Source organism: Desmodus rotundus, chromosome 6 (assembly GCF_022682495.2).
Source record: "Desmodus rotundus isolate HL8 chromosome 6, HLdesRot8A.1, whole genome shotgun sequence".
NCBI lineage: Eukaryota > Metazoa > Chordata > Mammalia > Chiroptera > Phyllostomidae > Desmodus > Desmodus rotundus.
Window position 1 is genome coordinate 64085892 of NC_071392.1, and position 27215 is coordinate 64113106.

Consider the following 27215-nt stretch of genomic DNA (forward strand, 5'->3'; position numbering starts at 1 on the left):
AATTAGATAACAAGATTGCTTATAATGGGGCATTCTCAGGGCATTTGCATAAAGGAGGTGGGGTATGTCTTTAAGCTTGTGGAAGGCAATGTTTTAAGAGTAAAGGAATGAGAAGTCTAATTTGAAGGACTTTGGTGTTTTCGTTTTTATGTTTTTTTTACATGTAGATTTCATTACTATATTTAGTAATTTAAGAAAAATGCTAAACAAACTGTTGCATTAAATTCAAGTTAACTAATGCCATAGAATTCTAACACTCTTGTCACTTCAGTTCTCTAAATGTTCTTTTAATCTTTTGAGAAGAGGATGTTTAGTATGGAATCAGACATAGAATTTAAAGGTGACATTTTTAAACTACTATTTATATCATGTCACTCTTTCTGCTACCATGTCTGTAATTTTCAAAAATATGCTTTTAATACTTTTAAACTCTTGGAACTTTCATTATTGATTGCAAATCTAAGCAAGGGAAGCTGTTAAGACTTACGTAGTACGATACATTTTTTTAAGCTTTTACAATTTTTATTAAATCCTGGTATAATTTAACAATATCTGATTTTATAGACATCATCCTATGGTGAGCATGTTTAATAAGTGAAAAATTTGACGTGCCAGTCATTGTTTTCTGCAGACTAAGCAATAACTACTCCACAGGACTGCAGGTAATGACATATACTTGCTTGCTCAGAGTTTTCATACAACCCATGTTATTTATCAAACTACGCCTGTTAATATTTAATACAGTAGAGTTAGTGTTGTAGCATAATATATTCAAGAAAAAGAGTAAAATGAACAAATTATTAAAGGAAATTCAAGTAAAGATAAAAAGGGGAAACTGAAGTGTCACTGGACATTTGTTTAGAAGAAAACAGATCAACTGTGAATTTCACAAATCAAAAGGTTGTAAATTCATTACATACAAATCCTTTTGAATGTGAAAGCCAAGTTGAGATTAAAAGGTCTATAAACTTCAGGCCTTAAATACTGCCAATTCTTCTGATCAAAGAAGGCCACAACAGTTAAGATTGTATTGCTTGATTTTATTTTACACTAGGTGGTGGGCACAAAGCAGTTGTCCTTAACAAAGTTTACAGTGAGCTTTATTCAGAACATTTTTAATAATGCACATTTAAAAAAAAAAGTATTGTTACAAATTGTTCTGCAATCCAACTCATGCACAATACCTTGGAAAATGTTTAGAAAACAAGCCAATGTAAAAAGACAGATTAAAACAACTAGAAACAGTAGAAGTTTTATATGGCTCTGATTTTACATTTTTTTTTTACTGCATCATCAATGTCAGAAATCTGTTTCTTAGCAGGCTCCGTTGCTCAAGACTTAAAGAAGTACCTTTTCTTCCTTTTTTATCTCACCTTCTGGATCCATCCAATATTCTCTAATATCAATTAGAGAATGCCCCAAACACTGACATACCTCATTTTCCCAGTCTGAAACAGGTTAGCATCTCAGCTACTGCTCTGCTTGGAAGATGACAGAGCTTTTGAAGTTTCACCAGTCTTTTGCTTCTTTACAGTTTTTTTCTGTAGTAATTTGCCTTTTCCTCTTTAACTTTTTGTCAGCCTCAGTCTCAGAATCAGTGTCCAAAGAGCCTGAAGACACAGGTTCCTTTGATGTAGGCATTTCTTGGCTCTTGCTTCCTAACAGCCCTTGCTCTCTCACTCACAACTATAGTGCTATACTTTGTATGCACCTGGCTCAGTTAGACTGTACGTTCATTAATTTATTGTATATTGGATGTATGTTGTATTATTACCATTTCACAGTAACTAAAATAAGGTTGCAAAAGCTTTAAGTAATTCGCCCAAGGAAACTTAAGTAGGAAGTGGCAAAGGTGGTATTTAATCTCATTTGTCTAACTCCAAAGTTGATGCACTTGTGACAGTATGCTCCCTTAAGCATTTGATGATAAGACCCTCTTCTGGGTTTATATCCCTTTGTTTTTGAATTGTTGACAGCTTATTTTGAAAAGGACAACCATTAGTTATTTTTGTTTTTAATAAAAATTGTAAATAGTAAACATTAAATAGTGTTGGGTTCTAAATTTAATTTGTGTTTTGATCATTTTAGAACAAAGAATATTTAACACATTTAACAGTTATATTCTACTGGTATAGTTTCACGTGTGCTCTATGGTAAGAAGCAGTTTAGAAATTAATCTAGAATTAAGTCGTTGCTTTTTTAAGTCATGTAAAATTGTTCTTCGGCCACACAGTGTTAATAAGAAATAAATTATCAGTGATGTTCTTTAAAATTTTTTTTCTTTAAAATCCACATCCAAGGACATTTTTCATTGCTTTTGAGAGAGAGAGAGAGAGAGAGAGAGAGAGAGAGAGAGAGAGAGGCAGGCCGGCCTGGGACGAGGCTCTAACCAACTGAGCTACACTGGCCAGAGCAGCACAGTGATTTTCTTTAAAGTTGTTCCTTTGCCTAGCAGTGTGTCCCACACACTCTTTTACATAAAGAAACTCTAAGCCGAAAGCAGTTTTGTTGTGCTGTACAGTGAAGCATTTTTGTGAATTTGAAATTATATGAAATTGTGGCTCAAATGAAAAGAACCATTCCCAAACCCCTCTCCAGGTAAGAAAATCTAAGAAGTCACTCCAAACTCCAGAAGGAAGACAGTATTGCTTGAAAGGGATCTTTTTTTCTTTCTGTAAACCCTCCCACCTTCCCCCAGTGATTAGAGTGATCCACTCCCATAGCTTCAACTTTTATATATCTTTGTTGATGTGTCTCAAGTGCATAACTCAGCCCTAATTTCTCTCCTGAGCAGTGGTCACACATATTTAATCTACTAGTCCTGTTCTCAGGAGATGGTTAATGAGATATGTTTAAATGGAAACCGCATAAAGGTAAATTCATAAACTCCCCTCTCCTTTCCCTCTACACAGAGGGGAGCAGAAAGCTATCTCCTCCTGCTCATTTTTTTTTAAAATTAGGAGTATTGGTAGGCTGAGGAATGGTTCAGAAGAGAGAAAGAAATAGAAAATGTAGGATAAATAATAGCTTATATAAGTTTTCAGTTAATGATAGTGCCTTTGGATTTGTGGGCTTCTTATAGTATTTAAAAAAATGATTAAAACATTTAAAGAAAAATTAATGTTGACTTCAGGAGATTACCTAGTATAAAATGGGCTCTGTTTTTAATTACCATTCAAAATGGTAAGTATAAAGAAAAAAATCCTTAAGGAAAACTTACTAAAACAGATTACCACTCTTAAGTATACTCAAAATAAATTAGTCTATAACACAGACATGCGGTAGTGATCATTTGATCATAAACTAAATGTGGTACAGTTTTTAAAAGTGTTTTTCTGTTGTAACTCAAAAAGGCATAGGCAATTTTTACAGGCTTACAAGGAAACGATGTCAAATAATTCTTATTATTGAAGTGGGAAGAAGATACTTAGTAGCTGTTTACATCCTTACTACCTTTTTTCGGTATCATATTCCTTAAATCCTATGGTTCTTTTCTTCATAAAAACCAAACACATCAAATTATGCATCTACATACAATCCCTTGTAGGGCAGTGGGTGTAATACCTGGCCACCCATCAGAATCACTGGGGAAGGGGGGCAGTCTCTAAAATACAGATTTCTAGGTCTTAATCCTCTGAAGATTGATTCAGTACGTCAGGAATGGGACATAGGAATCTGTTTGGGGTGTTTTGTTTTTAAAGCTTTCCAGTGCATGTAATAGACATCCAGATTTGGGAAATCTCTACCCTAATGTGTCCTGCCTTGATCAAGGAGGATATAATTATATGGGATAATGTCCAACATATGGAGGTTAGAGGTGGCGTTGGCTGGGTTCTCAGATAAAATTCCTGGTTAAATTTGATTTAAGATGAATTACAGATATTTTTAGTTTATTTTGCATGCAGTATACTTTTGGATGACTATAGAGTGCAGGACTGTTTGGTTCCAGGTAGCTACTTTTTGGGGGGATGTGTGTGTCTGCTTTTTATAATCTTTTTTTTAAAGATTTTTTAAAATTTTATTTATTTTTAGAGAGATGGGAAAGGAGGAAGAAGGAGAGGTAGAGAAACATCAATGTGTGGTTGCCTCTCTCTCACCCCCCACCAGGGACCTGGCCTGCAACTCAGGCATGTGCCCTGACAGGGAATCGAACTGGCGACCCTTTGGTTCGAAGGCCGGCACTCAGTTCACTGAGCCATGCCAGCCAGAACTGTTTTTTATAACTTTCATCTCCTCTCTTTTATTAAGTTGCTCAAGGCTTTTAAACATTTTTTAAAATTTTTGTCAACTTACTGTATTTATAGCTCTGTTGGTGAAGACTCCCAATTCCTGCTAAAAAATCAAAGTTTTTTTTTCAGACAGTCTTAAAATCTAGGACTAAAGTTTTACCTTAATGTTTGTAAAAATCTTGCCAATTTTCAGTGCCCAGCAAAAGCATTAGAAGAATCTGGAGAATACAAAGACACAGATAGTTGAAGTAACATTAATTTTACCAATAATTTATATAAATTGGTTCCAACAATTAATTGACAGCCTACAGTGAACTCTCCCACCCTGTTGTTCCTTCATGTTGTACCTAGCAGTCATGAAGTTGAAATAGCACTGCCAGATGCTCACCTCTTCCAGTAATAGATGTATTTTAAAGAGGCAACATAGGCTTCTAGTTAATTCTGCCTGTGGCATTTCACCATGTGGCTTGGCTTGACTGAGAAAGGTATCTTCTGTAAGCACTAATGCAGATAGTGACAGAATCAAGGACTGCAAGGCAGAGACCTACATGTGGAGTTCCTGAGCATCTGGCCTTCCTTCCTTTCGTTTCCTTCCCTGAGAAGTTTTTCAATCTTACTCAGCATTGTAGGTTTAAGATAAGATTACACATTTTCAAATTCTGTGATTTAGGTAACAGAATAGTAAAAACTCGATATGCTGTACTAATTTTTCTGGGGGATCACCCAAGACCAAGAACAACAATTCCAATACTCTGTTGATACTTGGATCATCAATGCATGCCATAATGACACCAAGAATTTTTATCACAGCCTCTTATACCAAATGTGCTTTATCTTCCATTTAACATTGAAAGAACCAAGGAGTTGGAACTTTTAAGAAAAATCAAGCCCACTGCTCCACAGGATTTAGCCCCAAGTAGTTGTCTTTCTGGGTCTTGGGTCTTCCCATCAATGACATAAAAGTTTGGCTTCTTCAGATGTTTGTTCAACATGTATGCAAATGCCACAGAACCTGTCATTACAGTTTTCTCATCATCTGGAGATACTGATTTTGGTCTGTAGGCTCAGGGTGCAGGCATGGTCTACATGGTATGAGGGGCATCCTGTCTCTTGTCTGCTAGCACATGAGGAACAACTTTGTGGCCGGCAGCATCCCAGCATTAGCATAATAGTTTTTCCACTGTTGCAGTCTGAGATCTCTCTGTTCCTAAATGATTATCTCCTGACATTTACAAAAGAAAGTAGTGCTTGGTAGAAAGCAGGAGACAGTTTCCTTTGCGGTTTATCAAAATGAACTGGATAGACAAGATGGCATCCTTTCCTCTTTTTCCTACAGAAAAGATTTGGGGAATTCTCTTTGAGAATAGTGGCATCAGCCTTGGTCAGGTGGTTCAGTTGGTTGGAGCATAGTCCTGTATACCAAAAGGTTGCAGGCTTGATCCCTGGTCAGGGCACAATATCTAGGTTGTGGGTTTGATCCCCAGGTAGGCGTGTATGGGAGGCAGCTGATAAATGTTTCTTTCTCACACCCCTTCCTCTCTCTTTAAAATTAATATATCCTTGAGTGAGGATTAAAAAAAAAAAGAATAGTGGAATCAATTTCATCTGATATTGAAAGATGAATATCCTTGTTTTTTTCCCTTGTCTGAAAATTTAATAATTTACAACTGAATTCTGTCCACATTCTTCAGATATTTGTGGGAATTTTGATCCAGAGAAGGTTGAACAGTCTCAAACTACTACAACAGCACAGAGTCATTTTTGAGGAAGTCCATCACTTCTAGGTCTTCTAATTTGTTTCATCAAACACTATTCTCACTATTTAGTAAACTTAATTTTATGTTCTAATTTATGAACTGGCAAGGAGTTCTCTGTAGGCTAAGCAATAGAGAAGAGTGAATAAAGGTTGCCTGAAACTGTGGAATTCATCTTCTTCCACTCCACTGGCCACATCACAAGATTTTCCCATTATTTGATCACATAGTAGAGGTGTCAGTAGGTCTGGAGGTTTTGAAATGTTTAATCTACATCATCTTGTAATTCAAAATCCTAATCATTATTTTCATCTGAAAAGGTTATTGATGTAAGCTTGTACTTATTCTTAAATAACAGTTCATATACTGTGAATTTTAGAGCTCTCTTTTCAAGAAGTTTGTTTAGTTTCTGAATCTCAGGACTAGATTTGTAATTTTTTTTTTGTTTTCTTGATCGTTCTTGTAAAGGAACTTTGTTTCCTGCAGCCTTTGTCAGGTAGGCTGAGATTCTTCCCTTTTTATAATGTAATTATCAACCTTTCCCATCCTCCCTTCAAATCCATTGGAGGATAGGAAACTAGATAACCACACCTGTAAATTTATACCTGAAATAAAAATAACAAAGATCTGTGAAGAATCTTTTCTCACATATATACATATTTATGTATTTGTTTGCTTAACTGACTTCATTGCTTCTAATTCCCAATTACATATCTTAAATTCAAGCTTTCCCTATAAGTTAGATTTTGTTTTATTTGCCTCCTCTTCACTCTGTTTGTAAGGGTGGGCTTCCTCCCATAGGGCTATAGGGGTGGCTGAATACACAGCTGACACTGTATAAGGAGATGAACAGCAGTTTATTAATCACATATGCTCAACAGCCCAGGACAGGGAAATACAGCATGCAATGCAGGGCCATGTGGGGTCTGCCTTCAGGAACAGAAAGAACAAGCAGAGGCCATTGGGAGGCAAGGCAAGCTTCATAGTATCAAGAAGCTGGAGTGATCCCTGGTTCCTGCCAGAGAATGTGATTGACTTGTTTTAATAATCCTGAAGGCTGCCTGCTACTCAGGGTTAAGCAGGAAGTGTGCCTGTTCCCTGTGATAAAGAGGACTGTCTGGCCAGGGGAACCCCTTATCTGCAGGAGCAGAGTGAGAAGGGGAACTTGCTGTTAGGCCATTCAAGGCTCTCCCAGTTTTCCCTAGATGTCAACGCACACATAATTTTGGCCCTTAATTTTAGGCTTTTGGGCCACAGGTCTCAAAAGTATTAATCCTTTATAAATGAAGTGTTTGCTAGTGATTGGTATTGTAAAGAATACATCAGGAAGTTTTTAGTAGCATAATTTGATCTTAGAGTTTTCCTTTCTGTATGAACTTCTGACATTCGCTAAACTTAAGATATTTTGCTGCTGTGTACAATGTCACCACAAATAAAAATGGCCAGATCATACATGTTCAATAATATGGAGACTTGAAAGACGAGAGTTCTTGTTGGAGAGAGTAAAGGAAGTGGTGAGGCTTCAGGACTGTGTATATGTAGAATAAAAAGAAGAGTGGATAGGTTGTAGGAGCTAAAAAGTGGCAAAAAGATTTAAAAGGTTAATAGGTATTATCTGAGTACTTTGTGTCTAGCACTTTTCTAAATGTCATTTCATTTACTGCAAATGAGGAAACTGAATTTGTTTGCTTGTGGTAATATAGGTAGTGGGCAATAGAGCTGTAGTCTGAATCCATAGTCTTGTTTAAGAGTTTATGTTGTTAACAGTTACATTCTATAACTTTCAGATATGGAAAATCCTTATGTGTCATGCTAAGGACTTTGGTGGACTTCATCTTGTTGGCAGTAGGATACCATTAGGTGATTTTACACAGGAAAAAAAAATGAGAATTTACATTGAAAAACATCAGTCTAGTGACAGGGTGGAAAATGAATTTTGATCCTTACCCAAGGATATGTTTTATTGATTTTAGAGAGAGAGGAGAAGGTGGGGGGGGAGCTGGGGAGAGAAAGATCAATGTGAGAAATGTGAATTGGTTGCCTCCTGCATGCTCCCAACTGGGGATCATACATGCAACCTACGTATGTGCCCTGACTGAGGATTGAACCTGAAACCTTTTGCTGTCTGGGACAGATGCTCCAAACAATGAGCCACCCCACAAGGGCAGAAAAATGAACTTTAGAGAAAGGTGTGACTGCAGGCAGGACAGCTGTTATCACAACCTAGGAACAAAGTCACCGATTGTGAATGGAGTGGAATCAAGGAAAAGGGAATCGGATTTGCACAAGAGAGACAGACGCTCATTATTCATGTGACTAATGAATAATGGTGGGAGGGGGAAAAGTGTGGAATGATTTGTAGGTGGTGCCAATATTATCAGCAACAGAAGGGAGTGTGGGGTTAGGTGAGAGGAGTCTCTTAGGTATCTTTGAAGCATTGTAGTAGAGATTTCTAATAGATAAGTTATATTCAGAAAAATGGATCTTGATTGATCTTGAGAGAGGATGCGATCCCTAGGAGGTGTATAGATTGAGAATTATTGTTGTGTGGTGGTAAATAGGAGCAGTGGGGGTAGATGAGTTTACTCAGGGATTTCTTTGGGTCCCATTCTATCTTCTGGAAAGCAGCTCTGTGAAAAGCCTTGGACTTCTTAATTCAAATCCCCATTCTAGATCTCTGTTTTGTCTTTCAGAGAGCAGTTGTAGATAATATTTTCTCTAACAAAGGCAAAGGTTTTAGAAAGTTAAGAAATGATATATTTCATCTCCCTGAGTTTGCCTATTAAACAGGTATATAGAAGTTAAAAAATTAAAACTTGCATGCTGGTTATTTGTGTTGGCTTAAGTAAAAACCCAGATTTTAACTGCACGTTGCCACCGTGCAGCTAGGAATCTAGCTTTTTCTCCTGTGTTGCTATCACTAGGTTTTGAGGTGAGCTTTCCAAGTGTGGAGAAAGGAATTCGGTGTGTGGGAAGTGAATGCACTGCAACAACACAAATGGGTGGGCATGAGTTGCCTTGTAGCACTCACTGTAGGGCACCAAAACACTAACACGTAGTGTGAAAATGTCTATTTCAGAGCTGTTTTTAAGAATACTGGAACTATACTAATGCAAGTATACCTATTATCTACTATTATTACTGCTAATATTATTAGTAAAAATAGTTAATACTATTATTATTAACCAAGTTCACATAGCTAATGAATAGTGGAGATGAAAATCCAACCCAATCTGGCTCCAAGAGATCATGCTTTATATTAGCATAAGTTTTTTGTGATTTTGAGTATAGGTTATTTGAAAATCAACAGCCTATATGTAAAATTGCATTAGCAATAACTCTTAGAATGTTCATTTCATTGAAATACTACATCCCTGATTGTTCTAAATAAATGAGAGTTTATTCTTATAGATTTATTCAAGGCATGATAGCTATGTACTAAGTGAAGAGTATAGGGCAGAGACAACAGGGATCCCAGGGAGATTGAATGTTTGTTTATTCAACAAATATTTAAGAACCTTCTATTTGCCAGGCATGATTGATTCTAAGCACTCAAATATGGCAGTATATGGGCAAAAGTCTCTTTCCCCTTCTGATTTCTTTTTCTTTTCCCTCTTGATTTTTTTTTTCCTTCCCAGTCATTGAGGATTTTGGAAGCAGAGGGGATGGAAATTTAGCCAATTTTTGAAAAAAAGTTAATTTGATATGAGATTTTAACATAATTTTCTGAAAACAAATTTTAACATATTTGCCTATAGAATGATAAATATGACCATAATATATTTATAGGAATTTTGTTTTGTATTGTTACTCTTTCAGCTGTATTTTAATAAAGAAAACATAAAATAGCCTTTTCACCTCAAATTTTATAGTTTAGTTCAGTGATTTAGATTTTTTTACTCATGCATTATATTGCTTACTTGGTCTGCAGTCTTCTATAGAACGTCATACGTCAATGATCAGCTAAATCTTCCCAGCAAACAGAAGCTAGTTGATGAAAACTCAGTAAGAGTTCAAAGTGTACAAATTTCATTGCTATGAGATTTTTTAGAAAGATGATGTATGAAATGGTCAGCTTCAGTTTATTCAGTGTGAGCCTGAGATTTCCTTCTTATAAATTGTACACTGATAAAGGAAATGGTGAGTCAAATAAAAACATTATCGGACCAGAGTCCTCAATTTAAGCAAAAAATGTCCCAATATTTTTTAAGGAGACCAAGGCAAATATGTTCTACAAAGGAAGATTTATGCCAACATACTACTTACTGTAATTCAGAATGAAAGTCTAAGGTCCTTAATTTTTTAAGTGTATTTTATTGATTATGCTATTACAGTTGTCCCATTTTTTTCTCCCCTTTATCCCCTTCTGCCCTGCACTCCCCATCCCACTAGCATTCTGTCGTCTCCTCCCCCGCCCCCCCTTAGTTCACATCCATGGGTCATACATATAAGTTCTTTGGCTTCTCCATTTCTGATTCTATTCTTAACCTCCCCCTGTCTATTTTGTACCTAACATTTATGCTTCTTATTCCCTGGACCTTTTCCCCCATTCTCCAACCCCCACCCCCATAACCCTCCATGTGATCTCCATTTCTGTGATTCTGTTCCTATTCTAGTTGTTTGCTTAGTTTGTTTTTGTTTTTTAGGTTCAGTTGTTGATATTCTCAGCTTGTTGTCATTTTACTGCTCATAGTTTTGATCTTCTTCTTTTTCTATGATAAGTCCCTTTAACATTTCATATAATAAGGGCTTGGTGATGATGAATCCCTAACTTTACCTTATTTGGGAAGCCCTTTATCTGCCCTTCCATTCTAAATGATAGTTTTGCTGGATAGAGTAATCTTGGATGTAGGTCTTCCCTTTCATGACTTTGAATATTTCTTTCCAGGCCCTTCTTGCCTTAAAGTTTCTTTTGAGAAATCAGCTGATAGTCTTATGGGAACTCCTTTGTAAGTAACTCTTTTTCTCTTGCTGCTTTCAAGGTTCTCTCTTTATTTTTAATCTTGGGTAATTTAATTATGATGTGTCTTAGCATGTTTCTCCTTGGGTCCAATTTCTTTGGGACTCTGAGCTTCCTGGACTTCCTGGAAGTCTATTTCCTTTGCCAGATTGGGGAAATTTTCCTTCATTATTTTTTCTAATTCACTCAATTTCTTATTCTTCCCCTTCTCCTTCTGCCACCTCTATAATTCAGATGTTGGAACATTTAAAGTTGTTCCATAGGCTCCTAAGCCTCTCCTCATTTTTTTGAATTCTTGTTTCTTCTGTTTCAGTTGAATATTTATTTCTTCCTTCTGCTCCAAATCATTGATTTGAGTTCCAGTTTCCTCCCCTTAACTGTTGGTTCCCTGTACACTTTCCTTTATTTCACTTCGCATAGCCTTCACTTCTTCCTCTGTTTTGTGTCCATACTCAACCATTTCTGTGAGCATCCTGATTACCAGTGTTTTGAACTGTGCATCTGATAGATTGGCCATCTCCTCATCACTTAGTTGTTTTTTTGGAGTTTTGATCTATTCTTTCATTTGGGGCATATTTCTTTATCTTGGCACAAATGTTATGTTGTAAGGGGCAGAGCTTTAGGTATTCACCAGGGCAAGGGAACCTACTTTACTGCTTTGTAGTGCTATATGTGGAGGAGGGGTCAGAGAGGGAATTGTGCCACTTGCTCAGCTCTCACCCCGCTTTCAGTAACTTCCCCTGCTACCCACAAGCAAATTGGGACCTTCTGGTGCTAATTCCTGGGTGGGTGGGTTTGTATACATTGTAGGACCCCATGGGTCTCTCCAATGAACTGTCCTATGAGGCTGGGAGTTTCTCCTGCTGTCTCAACACCCACAGATTTTTACAGCCAGGGGTTTTGAGGCTTTAGTTTCCCGCACTGAAACCCTGGATTGTGCGGTCTGTCTGGCTTCCGAGGTGTTCCTCCCAGCTTATCCGCATACAAACATGGGACAGCTGGGACAGCCTGGACCACCAGCCACTGCCTTGCCTGCCCAATCCATCACCTTGCTGCATGTCCTATCCACCCTGACTGCCCGTCTCTACCCCTCCTGCCTGTCCGGATGAATGTCTCTTCTTTAACTCCTTGGTTGTCAGACTCCATACAGTTTGACTTCGTCAGTTTTTTTTTTTTTTTTTTTTTAATCTGTTGTTGTCTTTCTTTTGGTTGTGCAACGAAGCACAGCATATCTATCTTACACCTCCATCTTGGCCAGAAGTTGCAAGGTCCTGTATTTTGTTTCTTTAACACTTTATCTTTAATTTTTTTACTGTGTTTTTCATTAGAAAATCAAGGGTTGGATAAATACATTTTGTGAAATTTTAGCAATAAAAATTTATGTTAAAAGGTTTGTGAATAATTTTTTATTAGAAAACAAGCTAATATTTAATTCCTTAATTATCATGGTTACCAAGTTTTTAAATTAAACATTTATACATAAAGAATTAGAAATAAGATATACTATCTTATATTTGAAAGAATTCTTTTGCATTTTTTAAGTTAAGATATAGTTTGCCTGCTATACAGTGCCCAAGTCTTAAATGTTCAGGTCAATGGATTTTCAGAATTATATAAACCTGTGCAACCACACCATTCACTCAAAATAAGATGAAAATTTTCTGTCACCTCAGAAAGTTCCCTCATTCCTCTTTCTGATCAATCCCCACACCCTTTTCCCAACCATATTCTTTATCACCATAGATTAGTTTTCCCTGGTTTGGGATGTCATATAAATGGCATACAGTGTATAGAGTATATATTTTTGTGTATGTTTGATTCCTTTCCACCCAGTATGTTATGTTTCTTTTTTTCTTTTACTTGATTTTTAGAGAGAGAGACAGACATTGATTTGTTGTTCCACTTATCTGTGCATTCATTGGTTGATTCTTGTATGTGCCCTTACCAGTGATCGAACCCACAACCTTGGTTTATTGGGACGATGCTCTAACCAACTGAGCTACCTGACCAGGGCCTCAGCATGTTTTTGAGATTCATTAATGGCATTACTTGTAAGAGTACTCCAGTTTACTTAGCCATTTTTTTTCTTGATGTACATTTGGGGTAAGGCTGCTCTGAAATCTTGTGCAATCTTTTTGTGGACATAAGCATTATTTCTATTATGTAAATACTTAGTTATAAAATTGCTGGGTCAGAAGAGAGAACTTTTGAAATAAACAGTTTTGGTAGGGTATAGAAAGACAAGTTTTTTGTCATATGAAAATTTGTATTAAACAGTACAGCCCTCCTCAAGCACAATTTGTGTAGTTGTTTAATGATAATTTAAAGTGAAGTTAAATATGTTTAACCATAGAAGAAGCATCAAAAAAAAATCACCCATTTACTTTGTTTTTATAAAGTCTAAACTAGAACGATTTGATTTTGGGTCTCGAAACTAATGAGTTGGTTCAAACAGTTGTAAACAAAAATGGTAGATGTGATCATATCTTAATTAGAACTCAAGTAATTAGAATATTCTGTTTAACCCAAAATTGCTTAACTTGATTTTAAAGAGACAATGGCTCATGGTGAACTGCAACAGTGATTAAATAACCCTACTAGAATTTTTGCCATTGAAAGTCTTTAATCAAATTAAGTTGTTTGTGAGAAGAAATGGAATATTAATTTAATGTCACATTACTTAACATTGGTATTCTTTTAGTGTTAGCTAGCACCTCTGTGGTAACTGGGTAGTTATCTCTTCCTGCTGTCTACTGTTGTTATTGAATATTCAGAAGTTCCTTGAGCAAGTTACATTCTTGCAATTACTCCCTGAATGATGACAGCTAAATTCATTAGACATTTTTTTCAGAAGCATTTTTGGAATTTATTAAAATGTATGACGTGTACCCTGGCTGGTATGGCTCAGTGGATTGAATGCTGTCCTGTAGACCAAAGGGTTGCTGGTTCGGTTCTCAGTCAGGGCACATGCCTGAGTTGTGGGCCAGGTCCCTAGTAGGGGATGTGCAAGAGGCAACCACACATTGATCTTTCTCTCCCTCTCTTTCTCCCTCCCTTCCCCTCTCTCTAAAAATAAATAAGTAAAATCTTTAAAAAAAGACAATGTGTTACATGTGTTTTGTATATCCTTGGCTTTATATAGTCACTTGTGGTACCTACTGTTTTACAAGCACAATATAATGGAACATACTTTTTATGCTGTGTTTCTCTTTTGTGTATGTTATACAAAATAATGTTGGGATCCAAGAAAAGAAAAAAGCTCTTTCAGCTTTTAACCAAGGTTAATACATTAAGCTCTAATTAATAGGCTAACTTTTCAAAACTGTACTTCTTGGTACAACTGTTAAGAGGTACACTTGTCAGCTGCTGGTAACTAACATGGACAAGAGTTAATCTCCCATCTAGCCACCTTCCCAAGAAAACCAAGGCACCCCCACCTGCAATCTAGAATTGCAATTCAGAAATTCAATAAAAGTAATAACTCTGTTACAGATGGGGAGAGAGACTCGAGTTAACAGGCTCTCTCCCCTACCTCGGTTCTTGTCTTGCCTGCAAGACACGAATTCAAGTGAGAGACATACATGTATAGTGGAAATGAAATGAGATAGCAAGTTTATTTATGAAACACAAGAGCACAAAGCTGCAAGCAGGCACCCATAAAGTTGTTAGTAAGCTTGTTAATAAGTTTGTACTATACACTTGAGCCAAAGCTACTGGTGGGTATTTAGGTAATCTAAGTACCCTGACTATTGGGGTTCAGGGATTATATACCTCAGTCAGCTTTTAGATTCCCCTGCCTTCTCCCCTTGGGGATAATATACAGTTACAAAGGCTTTCTTTCACTGTTAGTAAAGGCTCTTTGTCTTAGTGAAATTGTCACAGAGGCCCCCTTCCCCTCTCATAGGCTCCCTCTTTCTTTGTGCAATCCTATACCCAGTAATCTTAGTAAGATTGTTACAGAAGCCCCTTTTCTCAGCCCAGTCTCAAGGACTCTCCCCTCCCCTGTGCTGTTTTTGCTTGTAATGCTCAGGACACCTGGCAGTCTTAATCAAACCAAGTTCAGGACTGCTGAGTTAATTGGTTAGACATGTCTTCCTTTTGCTTCTAATCTCCTGTATTAAGTTCTTTGTTAGATTTTAATGGTGAGGGTTTTGTCTTTATTTCCCATCTGGCTGCTCATTCCTACCGGCTACTTAACAACTCTTTCTTGAATCTGACTCCAATTTAGAAGGACTCGATTTCAAATAATATCATATGGAAGAAGATGGGTAATGCAGAAGATTTAGCAGTGGACCTAGGAATGTATCTCATAATTCACTGGGCTCTTCCAGGAAAAAAAAAACAAAAACCTATAGTATTCCTAGGGGTAAATAAAGTATAATTCCATGTGTGTTAGAGGGAAAATATGTTTTGTTATTTTCAGAAATTCATTCTAGAACCTCTTGTATAACCTTTCTTCTTCCTTGGGTTTAGAAATGGGATAAAGTAAATAATTTTTGAAATTAAAAATGTTAGCTAGGAAAAATAGATGTTGGGGAATGTTGAGTCTATATCAATGTTTAGAACATACCTTGGTAATTAAACAGTTTTTTAGGGAGCCATTGCTTTGCCAGACACAATTTTTTTCTCTAGCACATGAAAGATCCAGAAATCAAATTCTTCTTAGCTGGTGAAATTCAGAGACCAGATTTTAGGCATAGGTGTTGTAATCCAAGTTGGTTTGGGGAAATCAACTAGAATTTTTAAAGCTCAACAGCTAGTTAATCACATCACTAAATATGTTACACACATACATACATACATACTGCTTACTATCAATACTTGAATTTTTTACCAGTTTCATAGGTAATGTATAAGTTAATTAAGAGTTTTAAAAAGAAACATTTGATAAAAATTGTGGTAACCTGCTGATAAATGTTTGTTGCCTGTGGTAATGATTAAGATTTTCTTTTAAGTGCTTTTTAACAACTCCTTACCTCAGTTGAAAGGGAAGGAAATTAAGACATTTACATAATCATAATAGATTCCAGTATATATTTAGCATGCACTATCTTCCATACCATACATACTCCACCCTTGACTATTTAAAATCAATTATTTATATTTTGCCTTTTGATTTTAGTAGTCCTCTTAAATATTTTAAAAAATAATTAGAAAACATAAATATATTTTAATTAGAATATAGTAAAAGAACACCCCCTTTTTTATGATGACTTGCAACCGTGTATAGATTCATGTAAGCACTACCAAAATCTAGCTCTCATGCAGTTGCATCATCCCAAAAAACTTCCTTATTTTCTTACTTCCCCTCGTTTCTCCCTTTGGAGAAATTAAGTATTTACATAAGAGAAAGGAAGTTCAGAAGAGAGGGAGATTTAACTATTACCCTCCCCACCCCACTGCCCAGCAGCCCCTAGCAACAGTTGATCTCTTCTCCATTGATGTAATATTGTTTATTTGAGAATGTCATATAATAGTAATTATTTCTGTGTAACTTTTTGAGACTGGTTTCTTTCATTCAGCCTAAGGCTCTTGAAATTTGTCCACATTGTTGCGTGTATTCATAATGTGTTCCTTTCTATTGAGTAGTATTCTGTGTGGACACACCATCAATTATTTATTCATATACCCATTTCTGGACATTTGGGTTGTGCATTGGGTTGAGCAGTTGTGAATAGATTTTTGTGTGAACATAGATTTGTGTTTATTTAGGGCACATAACTAGGAGTGGGATTGTTGTATCATATTGTGTGTGAGTAACTTCATAAGAAATTGCCAAGCTGTTCTCTTCTGGGTTAGTAATGAGCCTTAGAATGTATCTAGTAATTGACTGGACTGTTCCAATTGTTTTGCACCTTCATTAGCATTTGGTTATATCACTCTTTTTATTTTATCCATCCTATTATATATGTAGTAGTATTTCATGATGTCAGTATTCATTTTCCTAATCATTAACAATATTGCACATCCTTTTGTGCACTTATCTGTCCTCTGTATATCCTCTTGGAAGTGTCTGTTCTAGTCTCTTGCTTGCTGTTTTCTGAACTTTCAGTTTTAAGAATATATATTCTGGATACAAGTCCTTTGTTGGACATGTGGATTCAACTTACTGATTTTTTATTGAGGATTTCTGCATCCATGTTCTTGAGAGATTTTGGTCTGTGAGTCATGCTAACCTAAAAATAAAACCAAAAATATAACCAAAGTGAGATTCAACAAGCATTATCTGAGATGAAAGAAAAATGGCTATTTTGGAAGCACTGATTCAGGCAGAAATCCAAATAGTGTTGTAATTAGGAGACAAAGGTTATTTATGCAAAAGGGAAGGGGAACAATTACATCAGTAGAAGGAGGCATTTCTATTGGTGCAGATAAGCTAACATAACAATGCTAATTCTAAACAATGTTTTAATTTTCAGTTCCTGTAGTCATAATACCTGCTTTCTTGTTATCTTTCCAAATAGTTGTTTGGGACAGTCCAAAGGTTATTTTGCCCTGTTTTAACATTCTAAAGGTTTGAGGCATAATTCCTGTAAGGCAGTTTAGTTCCTCTGGGATGGCAGCTCCAGTTCCATCTTAAAGTGGCTCCATTTATTTAGTCTTTGGTAGATAGAGGATAGTGCTATTCTCTTAAAATGATTTGGAAGGTGTTCACTTCTGTTTTCTGGAATAAAATGTGTATAATTGGTATTGTTTTTAATGTTAGGTGTAAGAAAACAGTTTTATTTGTTGGAAGGCTTTTAACAACAAATTCTACTTTTAAAATAGGTTTAGGACTATTCAAATGGTCTATTTCTTGAGTGAACTACGGTTTTTGTGTCTTTCAAGAAATTTGTGTTTTACTAATGTTATTAACATATTAAATAACAAAAAAAATGTTTATATTTGGGCAGTTGTTTGGTGGCTACACTGTTACATTCTGCCTTGTTTGGTTTTGGCTGGCTGGATTTTACTCATTCTACCAAAACTTTTATATCTGAGAAGCAGCACGATGTAAATAAAAGTGTATATTTAGGAATCAGACTGATAGTTGCCATATTTTGCGGTGTATAACACGCACTTTTTTTGCTCAAATTTTTGAGGGCACAATTTGGGTGCACATTATACATGGGTAGTACTTGAAATACCTTGTATCTTGTGTTTTATAATTATTTGTTACATGAAATTTCTTGTACCATAATATGTTCAAAAATAAATGCTAAAATTCCTTTATAGTACAAAAACAAGAATCTAAATAAATAAAAAAATGAATTAAAAAATTAAAAGATTTTTTCCTGAAAATTTGGGCCAAGAACATGGGTACACAGTATACACAGGAACCCATTATACTCAGCAAAATACGGTACTTCTCCTGTTGAAGATACTTCATCTAAAAGTGTGCAAGTATAATAGTAACTACCTCATAGGGTTGTTGTGAAGAATAGATGACATAATCCATGTAAAGGGCTTGGTAAGCACTAATTAGAGCATCCTAATTTTGTCACCATCCTCATTGTTAATTGCTCAGTGCTATCCAACACTATTGATTTTGCTTTAAACTTTTTAGTGTTCCAGACACTAAATATTGATTTTTTTTAATTGACATTTTCTAACCTCTTTAAGGCCCTGTCACATATGTGGCCTCTAACTAGGAACATCTTCATTCTAGCCATATGTGTTCCTTTTTCATCTGTCTCTTCTAAAAACTTACATGTGTGAACATACACAACATATATGAGGTCTGTCCAGAAGGTATCATAGAAGTATTTATTGAAGAAGATACAAGATAGAAGAAACATTGTGCATAGAACAATGATGCCTCAGCCCCCTTCAAAGTAGGCACCTTAAGACCTCTCACAGTAGTCCCATTTAACATCAGCTGCCCCATCGTATTTTCCTGAATCTCATTGATGGTGTGAAATCTCTTTAATTTCAAAGGACATTTTAGTTTTGGGAGAAGACAAAAATCACAGGGTGCCAAATCTGGGCTATAGGGGGGGGCTGAGTCACCTGTGTGATTTGATGTTTCACCAAAAAAACTCTGCATGAGACATGATGCATGAACAGGAGCATTGTTGCAGTGAAGCTGCCAATCACCAGTTGCCCATAGCTGTGGCCTTTTGAATTATCTGAATAGTTTCCATGGAGGAACATTCAAGATTAACACAAAATTTGATGCATATTTGTTGCTCTACTTGCTCAGTCATTTTGAATGTGATGGCCACATAGTACATATGCTCACTCAACAGCATCTACCACCTCCACTGACTAGCACAGTGCAGTCATCATTGTTCATCCATGTGCATTCTAGTCCACTTTCCTTGGCTGCCAGATTACATCAGTGTTGGGCAAACCATTCTTTTTTTTTTTTACTGGCTTTAAATTTTTTTTAATATATTTATTGATTATGTTATTACAGTTGTCCCATTTCCCCCCTTCACTCCATTCCATCCTGCACACCCCCTCCCTCCCACATTCCTCCTCTATATTTTATGTCCATGGGTCATACATATAAGTTCTTTGGCTTCTACATTTCCTATACTATTCTTACCCTCCCCCTGTCTATTTTTCTACCTACCATTTATGCTACTTATTCTCTGTACCTTTCCCCCCTCTCTCCCCCTCCTACTCCCCTGTTGATAACCCTCCATGTGGTCTCCATTTCTGTGATTCTGTTCCTGTTCTAGTTGTTGGCTTAGTTTGCTTTTGTTTTAGTTTTAGGTGTGGTTGTTAATAACTGTGAGTTTGCTGTCATTTTTACTGTTCATATTTTTTATCTTCTTTTTCTTAGATAAGTCCCTTTAACATTTCATACAATAATGGCTTGGTGATGATGAACTCCTTTAACTTGACCTTATCTGGGAAGCACTTTATCTGCCCCTCCATTCTAAATGATAGCTTTGCTGGAGAGAGTAATCTTGGATGTAGGTCCTTGCCTTTCATGACTTGGAATACTTCTTGCCAGCCCCTTCTTGCCTGTAAGGTCTCTTTGGAGAAATCAGCTGATAGCCTTATGGGAACTCCTTTGTAGGTAACTGTGTCCTTATCCCTTGCTGCTTCTAAGATTCTCTCCTTCTGCTTAATCTTACGTAATGTAATTATGATGTGCCCTGGTGTGTTCCTCCTTGGGTCCAGCTTCTTTGGGACTCTTTGGCTTCCTGGAAGTCTATTTCCTTTGCCAGATTAGGGACGTTCTCCTTCATTATTTGTTCCAATGAGTTTTCAATTTTTTGTTCTTCCTCTTCTCCTTCTGGCACCCCTATAATTCGGATGTTGGAACTTTTGAAGATGTCCTGGAGGTTTCTAAGCCTCTCCTCATTTTTCCGAATTCTTGTTTCTTCATTCTTTTCTGGTTGGATGTTTCTTTCTTCCTTCTGGTCCATACCGTTTTGAGTCCCAGTTTCCTTCGCCTCACTATTGGTTCCCTGTACATCTTCCTTTGTTTCTCTTAGCATAGCCTTCAATTTTTCATCTAGTTTGTGACCAAATTCAACCAATTCTGTGACCATGGTAATTACCAGTGTTTTGAACAGTGCATCTGATAGGTTGGCTATCTCTTCACTGCTTAGTTGAATTATTTCTGGGGCTTTGATCTGTTCTTTCATTTGTGCCTTTTTGTTTTTGTTGTTGTCTCGGCGCACCTGTTCTGTAAAGGGGTAGAGCCTTAGGTGTTCACCAGGGCGGGGTAATGCTGGTGGCTGTGCTGTGAAGCTGTACGTGGGGGAGGGGCTGAGAGGGAGCAGTGGCGCCTTCCCCACTCTGGTGGATTTCAGTCACTCCCTCTGCTATCCACTATCAAATTGGGTCCCTCTGGTGCTGATTCCCTATGGTTGGGCTTGTGTACATTCTGGGACCCCGTGGGTCTCTCCAATGACCTCTCCTGTGAGGCTGGGAGTTTCTCCTGCTGCCTCCTCAACCCCCATGGGTGTTTTCAATCAGAGCCTTGAGGCTTTATTTCCCTGAGCTGGAGCCCTGGGTTGCGCGGTCCGCTTCGTTCCTCCACCATCCCTCCCGGTTTATCGATGCACGAATGTGGGACTGCGGGGTCTGCACTGCCTGCCCCATTTGTTCCACAATCCACCAGTCTTTGGGTCCGGCCGCGGTGCCACGAGTCCCGTCTGTCCCGGCTGCCTGTCTCCACCCCTCATACTGGTCTGGAGGAATGTTTCTTTTTTATCTCCTTGGTTGTTGGACTTAGGTGCGTTTCGATTTTCTGTCAGTTCTGGTTGTTTTTTGTTTTTAAATTGTTGTTGTCCTTATTTTGTTTATGCGGGGAGGCGCAATGTGTCTGCCTACACCTCCATCTTGAATTCTCCCAGCAAGCCATTCTTGTTATTAACAATGGCTGGACTTCTGGACAGACCTCATATTTTCTATTCTTACCATTATTTTTTGTTCCCACATCAAATAAATCACAGTGCTAGTAAAGTGGGAAATAAGAAAATAAGCCAAGGCTTTTGTTTTTGTCAAGCGTGGTCCCTTAATTCAGCAAATTCTTGAATGTGCATTAAAAAGTCACCTGAAAAGCTTGTTTAAATAGTGTTTCCAGAGCCTCATTTCCAGAGTCTAATTAAGTTGGTTCTCATGAATGCACATTTCAAACTTATTCACTGGTGCTGCTGCTGCTGCTGCTGCTGCAGCTTGTTCAAGGACTGCACTTTGAGGAACACTGCTTCATCTGAGTCAGAGGTGACTGTGTAGGGATTGGAAAACAAATGCTCAAGACTTCTTCACTAAACTATACTATTGGGCATGTCACTTAACCTCTCAGATCTATTTTTGTTAGTGATTGGTGATCTCTGTATCAAACAGTCATTATTCTATTAAATATGCCTATCAGTGTAACAGTTGATATTTTCTGTCTCACTTATCTTTCAGCTAAAGTTTCCTAAGATCTAGTCAGATCTAACCATTCTTCCCCTCTTCCTTTCTATATTTTTCACTAATTTATGACTTTATAAGCATATAATTATATGTTATCTTTGTTGTACTTAAATGTACTTATTTCTTCACACATAACAGATTTTCTTGATAATTTTTTTCCATTTTAGTTTAAAAGAAAAATGTGCTTATAAGAAAATATTTATATGTAGGCCACTTTGAATCCTTAAATTGTTACATTATATATGTATATATTTTTTCTTTTTAAAAATTTTCCTCCTACCTCCCCTTTAGCCCCAAACTCTGGCAACCACCAATCTGTTCTCTATATCTATAAACTTGGAAACTTGAGGGTTTTTTTTCTTGGTTGGTTGGTTGGTTGGTTTAGACCCCATATATAAAAGAGATCATAAGGCATTTGTCTTTTTCTAATTTACTTCATTTAGCACAATGTCCTTGAAGCTTATCCATGTTGTCACAAGTGGGAAAATTTCACCTGTTTCATGGCTGAATAATAATTTCATTCATTTATTCATTCATTCATGGACACTTAAGTCATTTTCCTGCCATAGCTGTTATGAATAATGCTGCAGTGAATATGGGGATATAGATAGATATCTTACTGAGTTAGTGTTCTCATTTTATTTGGATAAATACCCAGAAGAGAAATTGCTGAATCATATATGGTATAGTTCTATTTTTAATTTTTTGATGAACCCCCACATTGTTTTCTGTAGTGCCTGACCAATTTATATACTACTAACAGTGTACAAGGATTTCCTTTTCTCCCCATCCTCACCAACGGTTATTTCTTGTCCTTTTGATAGTAGCCATTTTAATGGATCTGAGGTAATATTTCATTGTGGTTCTTATTTACATTTTCCTGATGGTAAGTGACGTAGATAGCATCTTTTCATGGTAGCCATCTTTATTATGCCCTTTTTGGTGGAAATGGACATAATAAAGATATTCTGCCCATTTTATAATCAGATAATTTGGGGGGCTTTGCTATTCAGTTGTTACGAGTTCTTTTATATATTTTGGATATTAGCCCCTTATCAGATTTGCAAATATTTCTTCCTATTCAGTAGGTTGTATTTTCATTTTGTTGATGATACCCTTTGCATGTTAGTTTGATGTAATCTTTGCTTTTGTTGCCCTTTTTTTTTTTTTTTTTTTTTTGATGTCAGATTTAAAAAGTCATCACCAAGACCTATGTCAAGGAGCTTACTGTCTGTCTTTTCTTCCAGGAGTTTTATGGTTTCAGGTCTTACATTCAAGTCTTTAATTCACTTTGAGTTAATTTTTGTGTGTAGTGTAAAGTAGTGGTCAAGTTTTATTCTTTGGCATGTGACTGTCCAGTTTTCTCAACACCGTTTATTGAAAAGACTGTCCTTTCCCCATTGTGTATTCTTGCCTTCTTTGACTTTAATTAATTAACCATACCTGTGGGTTGTATTTCCAGGATCTCTGCTCTGTTCCATTCATTTGTATATTTCTCTTTATTATGCTAATACCATGCTACTTTCATTACTATAGCTTTGTAATATTTGAAATTAGGGAGTGTGATGCCTCCAGCTTTGTTCTTCCTTCTCAAGATTGTTTTGGCTATTCAGGATCTTTTGTGGTCCCATACAAATTTTAGGAATATTATTTATTTCTGTGAAAAATGTCATTGAAAGTTTGATACCTTATAATGGGATTACATTGACTGTATAGATTGTTTTGGGTAGTATGGACATTTTAACAATATTGATTCTTCCTATACATAAGCATGGAATCTCTCTCCATTTATTTGCTATATTTTTCAATTTCTTTCATTAATCTCTTGTAGTTTTCAATATACGGGTCTTTTACCTCCTTGGTTAAATTTATTCCTGGATATTTTATTCTTTTGTCGTTTTAAACTGGGTTGTTTCTTACCTTTCTTTTTCTGACAATTCATTATTAGTATATAGCAGTGATTTTCAATCAGTGTGCCAAAAGAATTTTTAAAACATGCCATACCTGTTTAGTCAGGGGCACTGACCTTTCTCTTAGATTGTCAAATAAAAAATGACAACAGCCAACACAACAATAGCTGTCTGATGTGAATGAGTCAAAATTATACCTATATTTTTTCAGATCAACAAAAAATATAGTACATATTTTGGTGTGCTGTGAAGTTTTAGTAATTAGTTTGTGTGCGCCAGGAGATGAAGAAGGTTGAAAATCGCTGGTGTATGGAAATGCATCAGAGTTTTGGGTAAGATTTTGTATCCTGCAACTTTATGAAATCTGTTTGTTCTAACTGGTATGTGTGATTTTGCTTCTCTATTCTACCATTATACGACTATACCTAAAAGATGTCACATTATTGTAATTTTTTTTGTTTTATTTAATTTATTGGGGTGACATTAGTTAATAAAAATATGTAGGTTTCCAGGGTTTTTTTTTTTTTTTTTTTTATGGAGTCTTTGGGGTTTTACCTGCAAATAGTGGTGGTTTTACTTATTTGTTTCCAGTTTGGATGCCTTTTATTTCTTGTCTGATTGCTATGGCTGGGACTTCCAATGCCGTGTACACAAAAGTGGTAAGAGCGGGGCGTCCTTGTGTTTTTCCTGTTCTCAGAGGGAATGCTTTCACCTTCTTCCGTTAAGTATGATATTAGCTGTAGTCTTGTCATACAGAGTTTATTATGTCGAAGTATGTTCTCTCTATATGTGCTTTGTTGAGAATTTTAATCATAACTGGATGTTGAATTTTGTCAAATACCTTTCCTGCATCTATTGAGATCATCATATGTTTATCCTTCATTTTGTTAATGTGTGGTACCACAGTGATTTACAGATAGATGTTGAACCATGTGTGTTTATATGCCTGGAATAAATCCCACTTGATAATGCTATATGATCCTTTTAATGTATTATTGAATTCTGTTTGCTAATATTTTGTTGAGGATTTTTACACCTATGATCACCATGGATATTGGCCTGTGATTTTCTTTTCTTGTGGTATCTTTATCTGGTCCGGGTATCAGGGTAATGCTGGCCATTTAAAAGTTTGAAAGAGTTTCCTGTCCTATTTTTTTTTTTAAGAGTTTAAGAAGGACTGATATTAATTATTCTTAGAACATTTGGTAGAATTCGCCAGTGAGGCTGTCTGGTCCTGAACTTTTTGTCTGTTGGAAGGCTCTTGGTCACTAATTTAATCTCCTTACTTGTTACTGGTCTGTTCATACTTTCTATTTCATTACGATTCAGTCTTGGCAGGTTTTGTGTGTTTAGGAATTACCGATTTCTTTTAGGTTGTCCAATTTGTTGGCTTACAATTGTTCATAATAGTCTCTTATGATCCTTTGTATTTCTGTATCATTTATAACAGTTCCTCTTTCATTTCTGATTTTATTTATAAATCTTCTTTTTTTTCTTGTTAAATCTAGCTAAATGGTCTTGTCAATTTTATCTCTTCAAAAAAACAGCTCTTTTCTTGATCTTCTCTATTTTCTCTGTATCATTTATTTCTGCTCTAATTTTTTATATTTCTTCTTCCTACTAACTGTGGGCTTCATTTGTTATTTTTCTAATTCTTCAAGATATAAAGTTAGGTTGTTGATTACAGACATATATTTTATTTATATTTAGCCTATACATTGTGACATAATAGTAAATGATTAAAAGAGTAATAAACTTTAGGTGTTTGAGTGAAGAAGTGTCACTATCTTTAAATGTTTCTTACGCCATTTTCTATAAAGCTTTAAAAAAGTGTAATTTTGCTTTTTTTTTTTCTTTTGCTATTTTGTTAGAGGCCTATACAATGGGACATTTATATCTTCATTTCTATTTTAGGTACGTATTGCTGCAAAATTCATCATTCATGCCCCTCCTGGAGAATTTAATGAGGTGTTTAATGGTGAGTGTTTAATTCATAACACTAAGACTTGATATACCAAGCTCTTTTTTAAAAGAGTAAATGATATAACCAAAATCACCAAGCTAAGGGGGAGTATGTAGGAGAAAATACTATGAAAATTTTTGTCAATCTGGATTTTGTAATGGGTAGAATATAATGTATTTGATATACATGGTAATTATGTTTGAATAAGTTAATCCTCTTAATAGAAAAGTTATTTAAAAAGACAAGAACTTTTTAATTTTAACTATTTTTTGGAATTGGGAAATTCATCTTTGTATTTCTTGTAAAGAAAAATATACTAGATTAAGGTAAACAGCCAAAAAACAGGGAGGGGTACATTGTTTCATCATGCTTAGATGACATTGCATGTAAAAACATTTATTTAAATTATATCTCATATATTAGTATACAGTATGCTTTTCTATAAACCTAAATGACAAAACATTTTCATAATTACTCACCTGTAGATCAAATTTTAAACTCTTGTATAAATTTACAGCAATTCCTGGTTGCTGTGAAAACTGTTGCAGCAGCTCCTCTTGAACACCAAGTATGATGCATTTGAAACATTCACCAGGAAATTGGCCTGTAGTGATCTTTTTTACAGATCTTTTCTTAAGCATTTTAAGAATAAGCTACTGCAGACACTTTAAATGTGCTATTTCTAATTCAGGTATATTTGGCCTTTACGTGTCTTAAATTAAAATTAATTTATGCAGGTTTTTCTATTTTCTTTTTTAAACATTCTAACCTGGGGTAAACTATTTAAACATGTTTATTAAGAAGTTTAATCAGTTGTTTTTATTCCTACTGTAAGATAGTGATTTTTAACCAGTGTGCCACAAGAATTTTTAAAACATGCAATACCTGATTATTTAGTGAGAGATGCTGACCTCTTTTCCTTAGACTGTCAAATAAAAAAAAATGACAATAGCCAACACAATAATAGACAACCAGTGTGAATGAATCAAAAATTATACCTACATTTTGTCTAATCAGCAAAAAATTAGATATATATTTTGGTATGCCACAGAATTTTAGTAATTAGTTTATGTGTGCCATGATAATGGAAAAGATTGAAAATTACTGGTATAAATTATAAGGAAAACTTACCTCAGAAAAGATCGGGTTTGAGAGGCCAAAATTGTTCCGTTAAAAATACCCTTGAAAATCTCTTAAATTATTCACGAATTATAATAATACATGATTTAGTTTATGCAGTCACATATGGTACTTCTTATGCATTGAAAACTTAATCACTTGTGGTACACTTAGAGGAAAAATGGCAAGTCTACATAGTAAAATATCTCTGGAAATTAAAATAATTCTGCCTTTTAGGATAGTTATAAAATCTGTAGTAGTGAATTTAGAAGTTGAGGAGAATTCAGAAGTATTTCTTCTTTCTGAAGTTTTTAATTTGTTTTAATATTCAGCTTCTATAACCTAAGTATACATTAATACATTTGATTGTTGGTGCATTAAAGGAGATAAAGAAGACAGACACAGTCTCCTCTCCTG

General features: G+C 35.8%; 1 protein-coding gene and 2 pseudogenes across 1 annotated transcript in view; 1 reads left to right on the forward strand and 2 right to left on the reverse strand.

Annotated features, from left to right (window-relative positions):
- Nucleotides 1-27215, forward strand: part of CAPZA2 (capping actin protein of muscle Z-line subunit alpha 2) — a 59183-nt gene that overhangs the window by 1897 nt on the left and 30071 nt on the right. Inside the window, exon 2 of the mRNA XM_024555769.4 lies at nt 25631-25694. Coding sequence (XP_024411537.1) covers nt 25631-25694 — 64 coding nt within the window. The remainder of the gene's footprint in view (nt 1-25630; nt 25695-27215) is intronic.
- LOC112300417 (activated RNA polymerase II transcriptional coactivator p15 pseudogene) lies at nt 1254-1707 on the reverse strand (annotated as a pseudogene).
- Nucleotides 4438-9932, reverse strand: LOC139440998 (RAB11-binding protein RELCH-like; annotated as a pseudogene).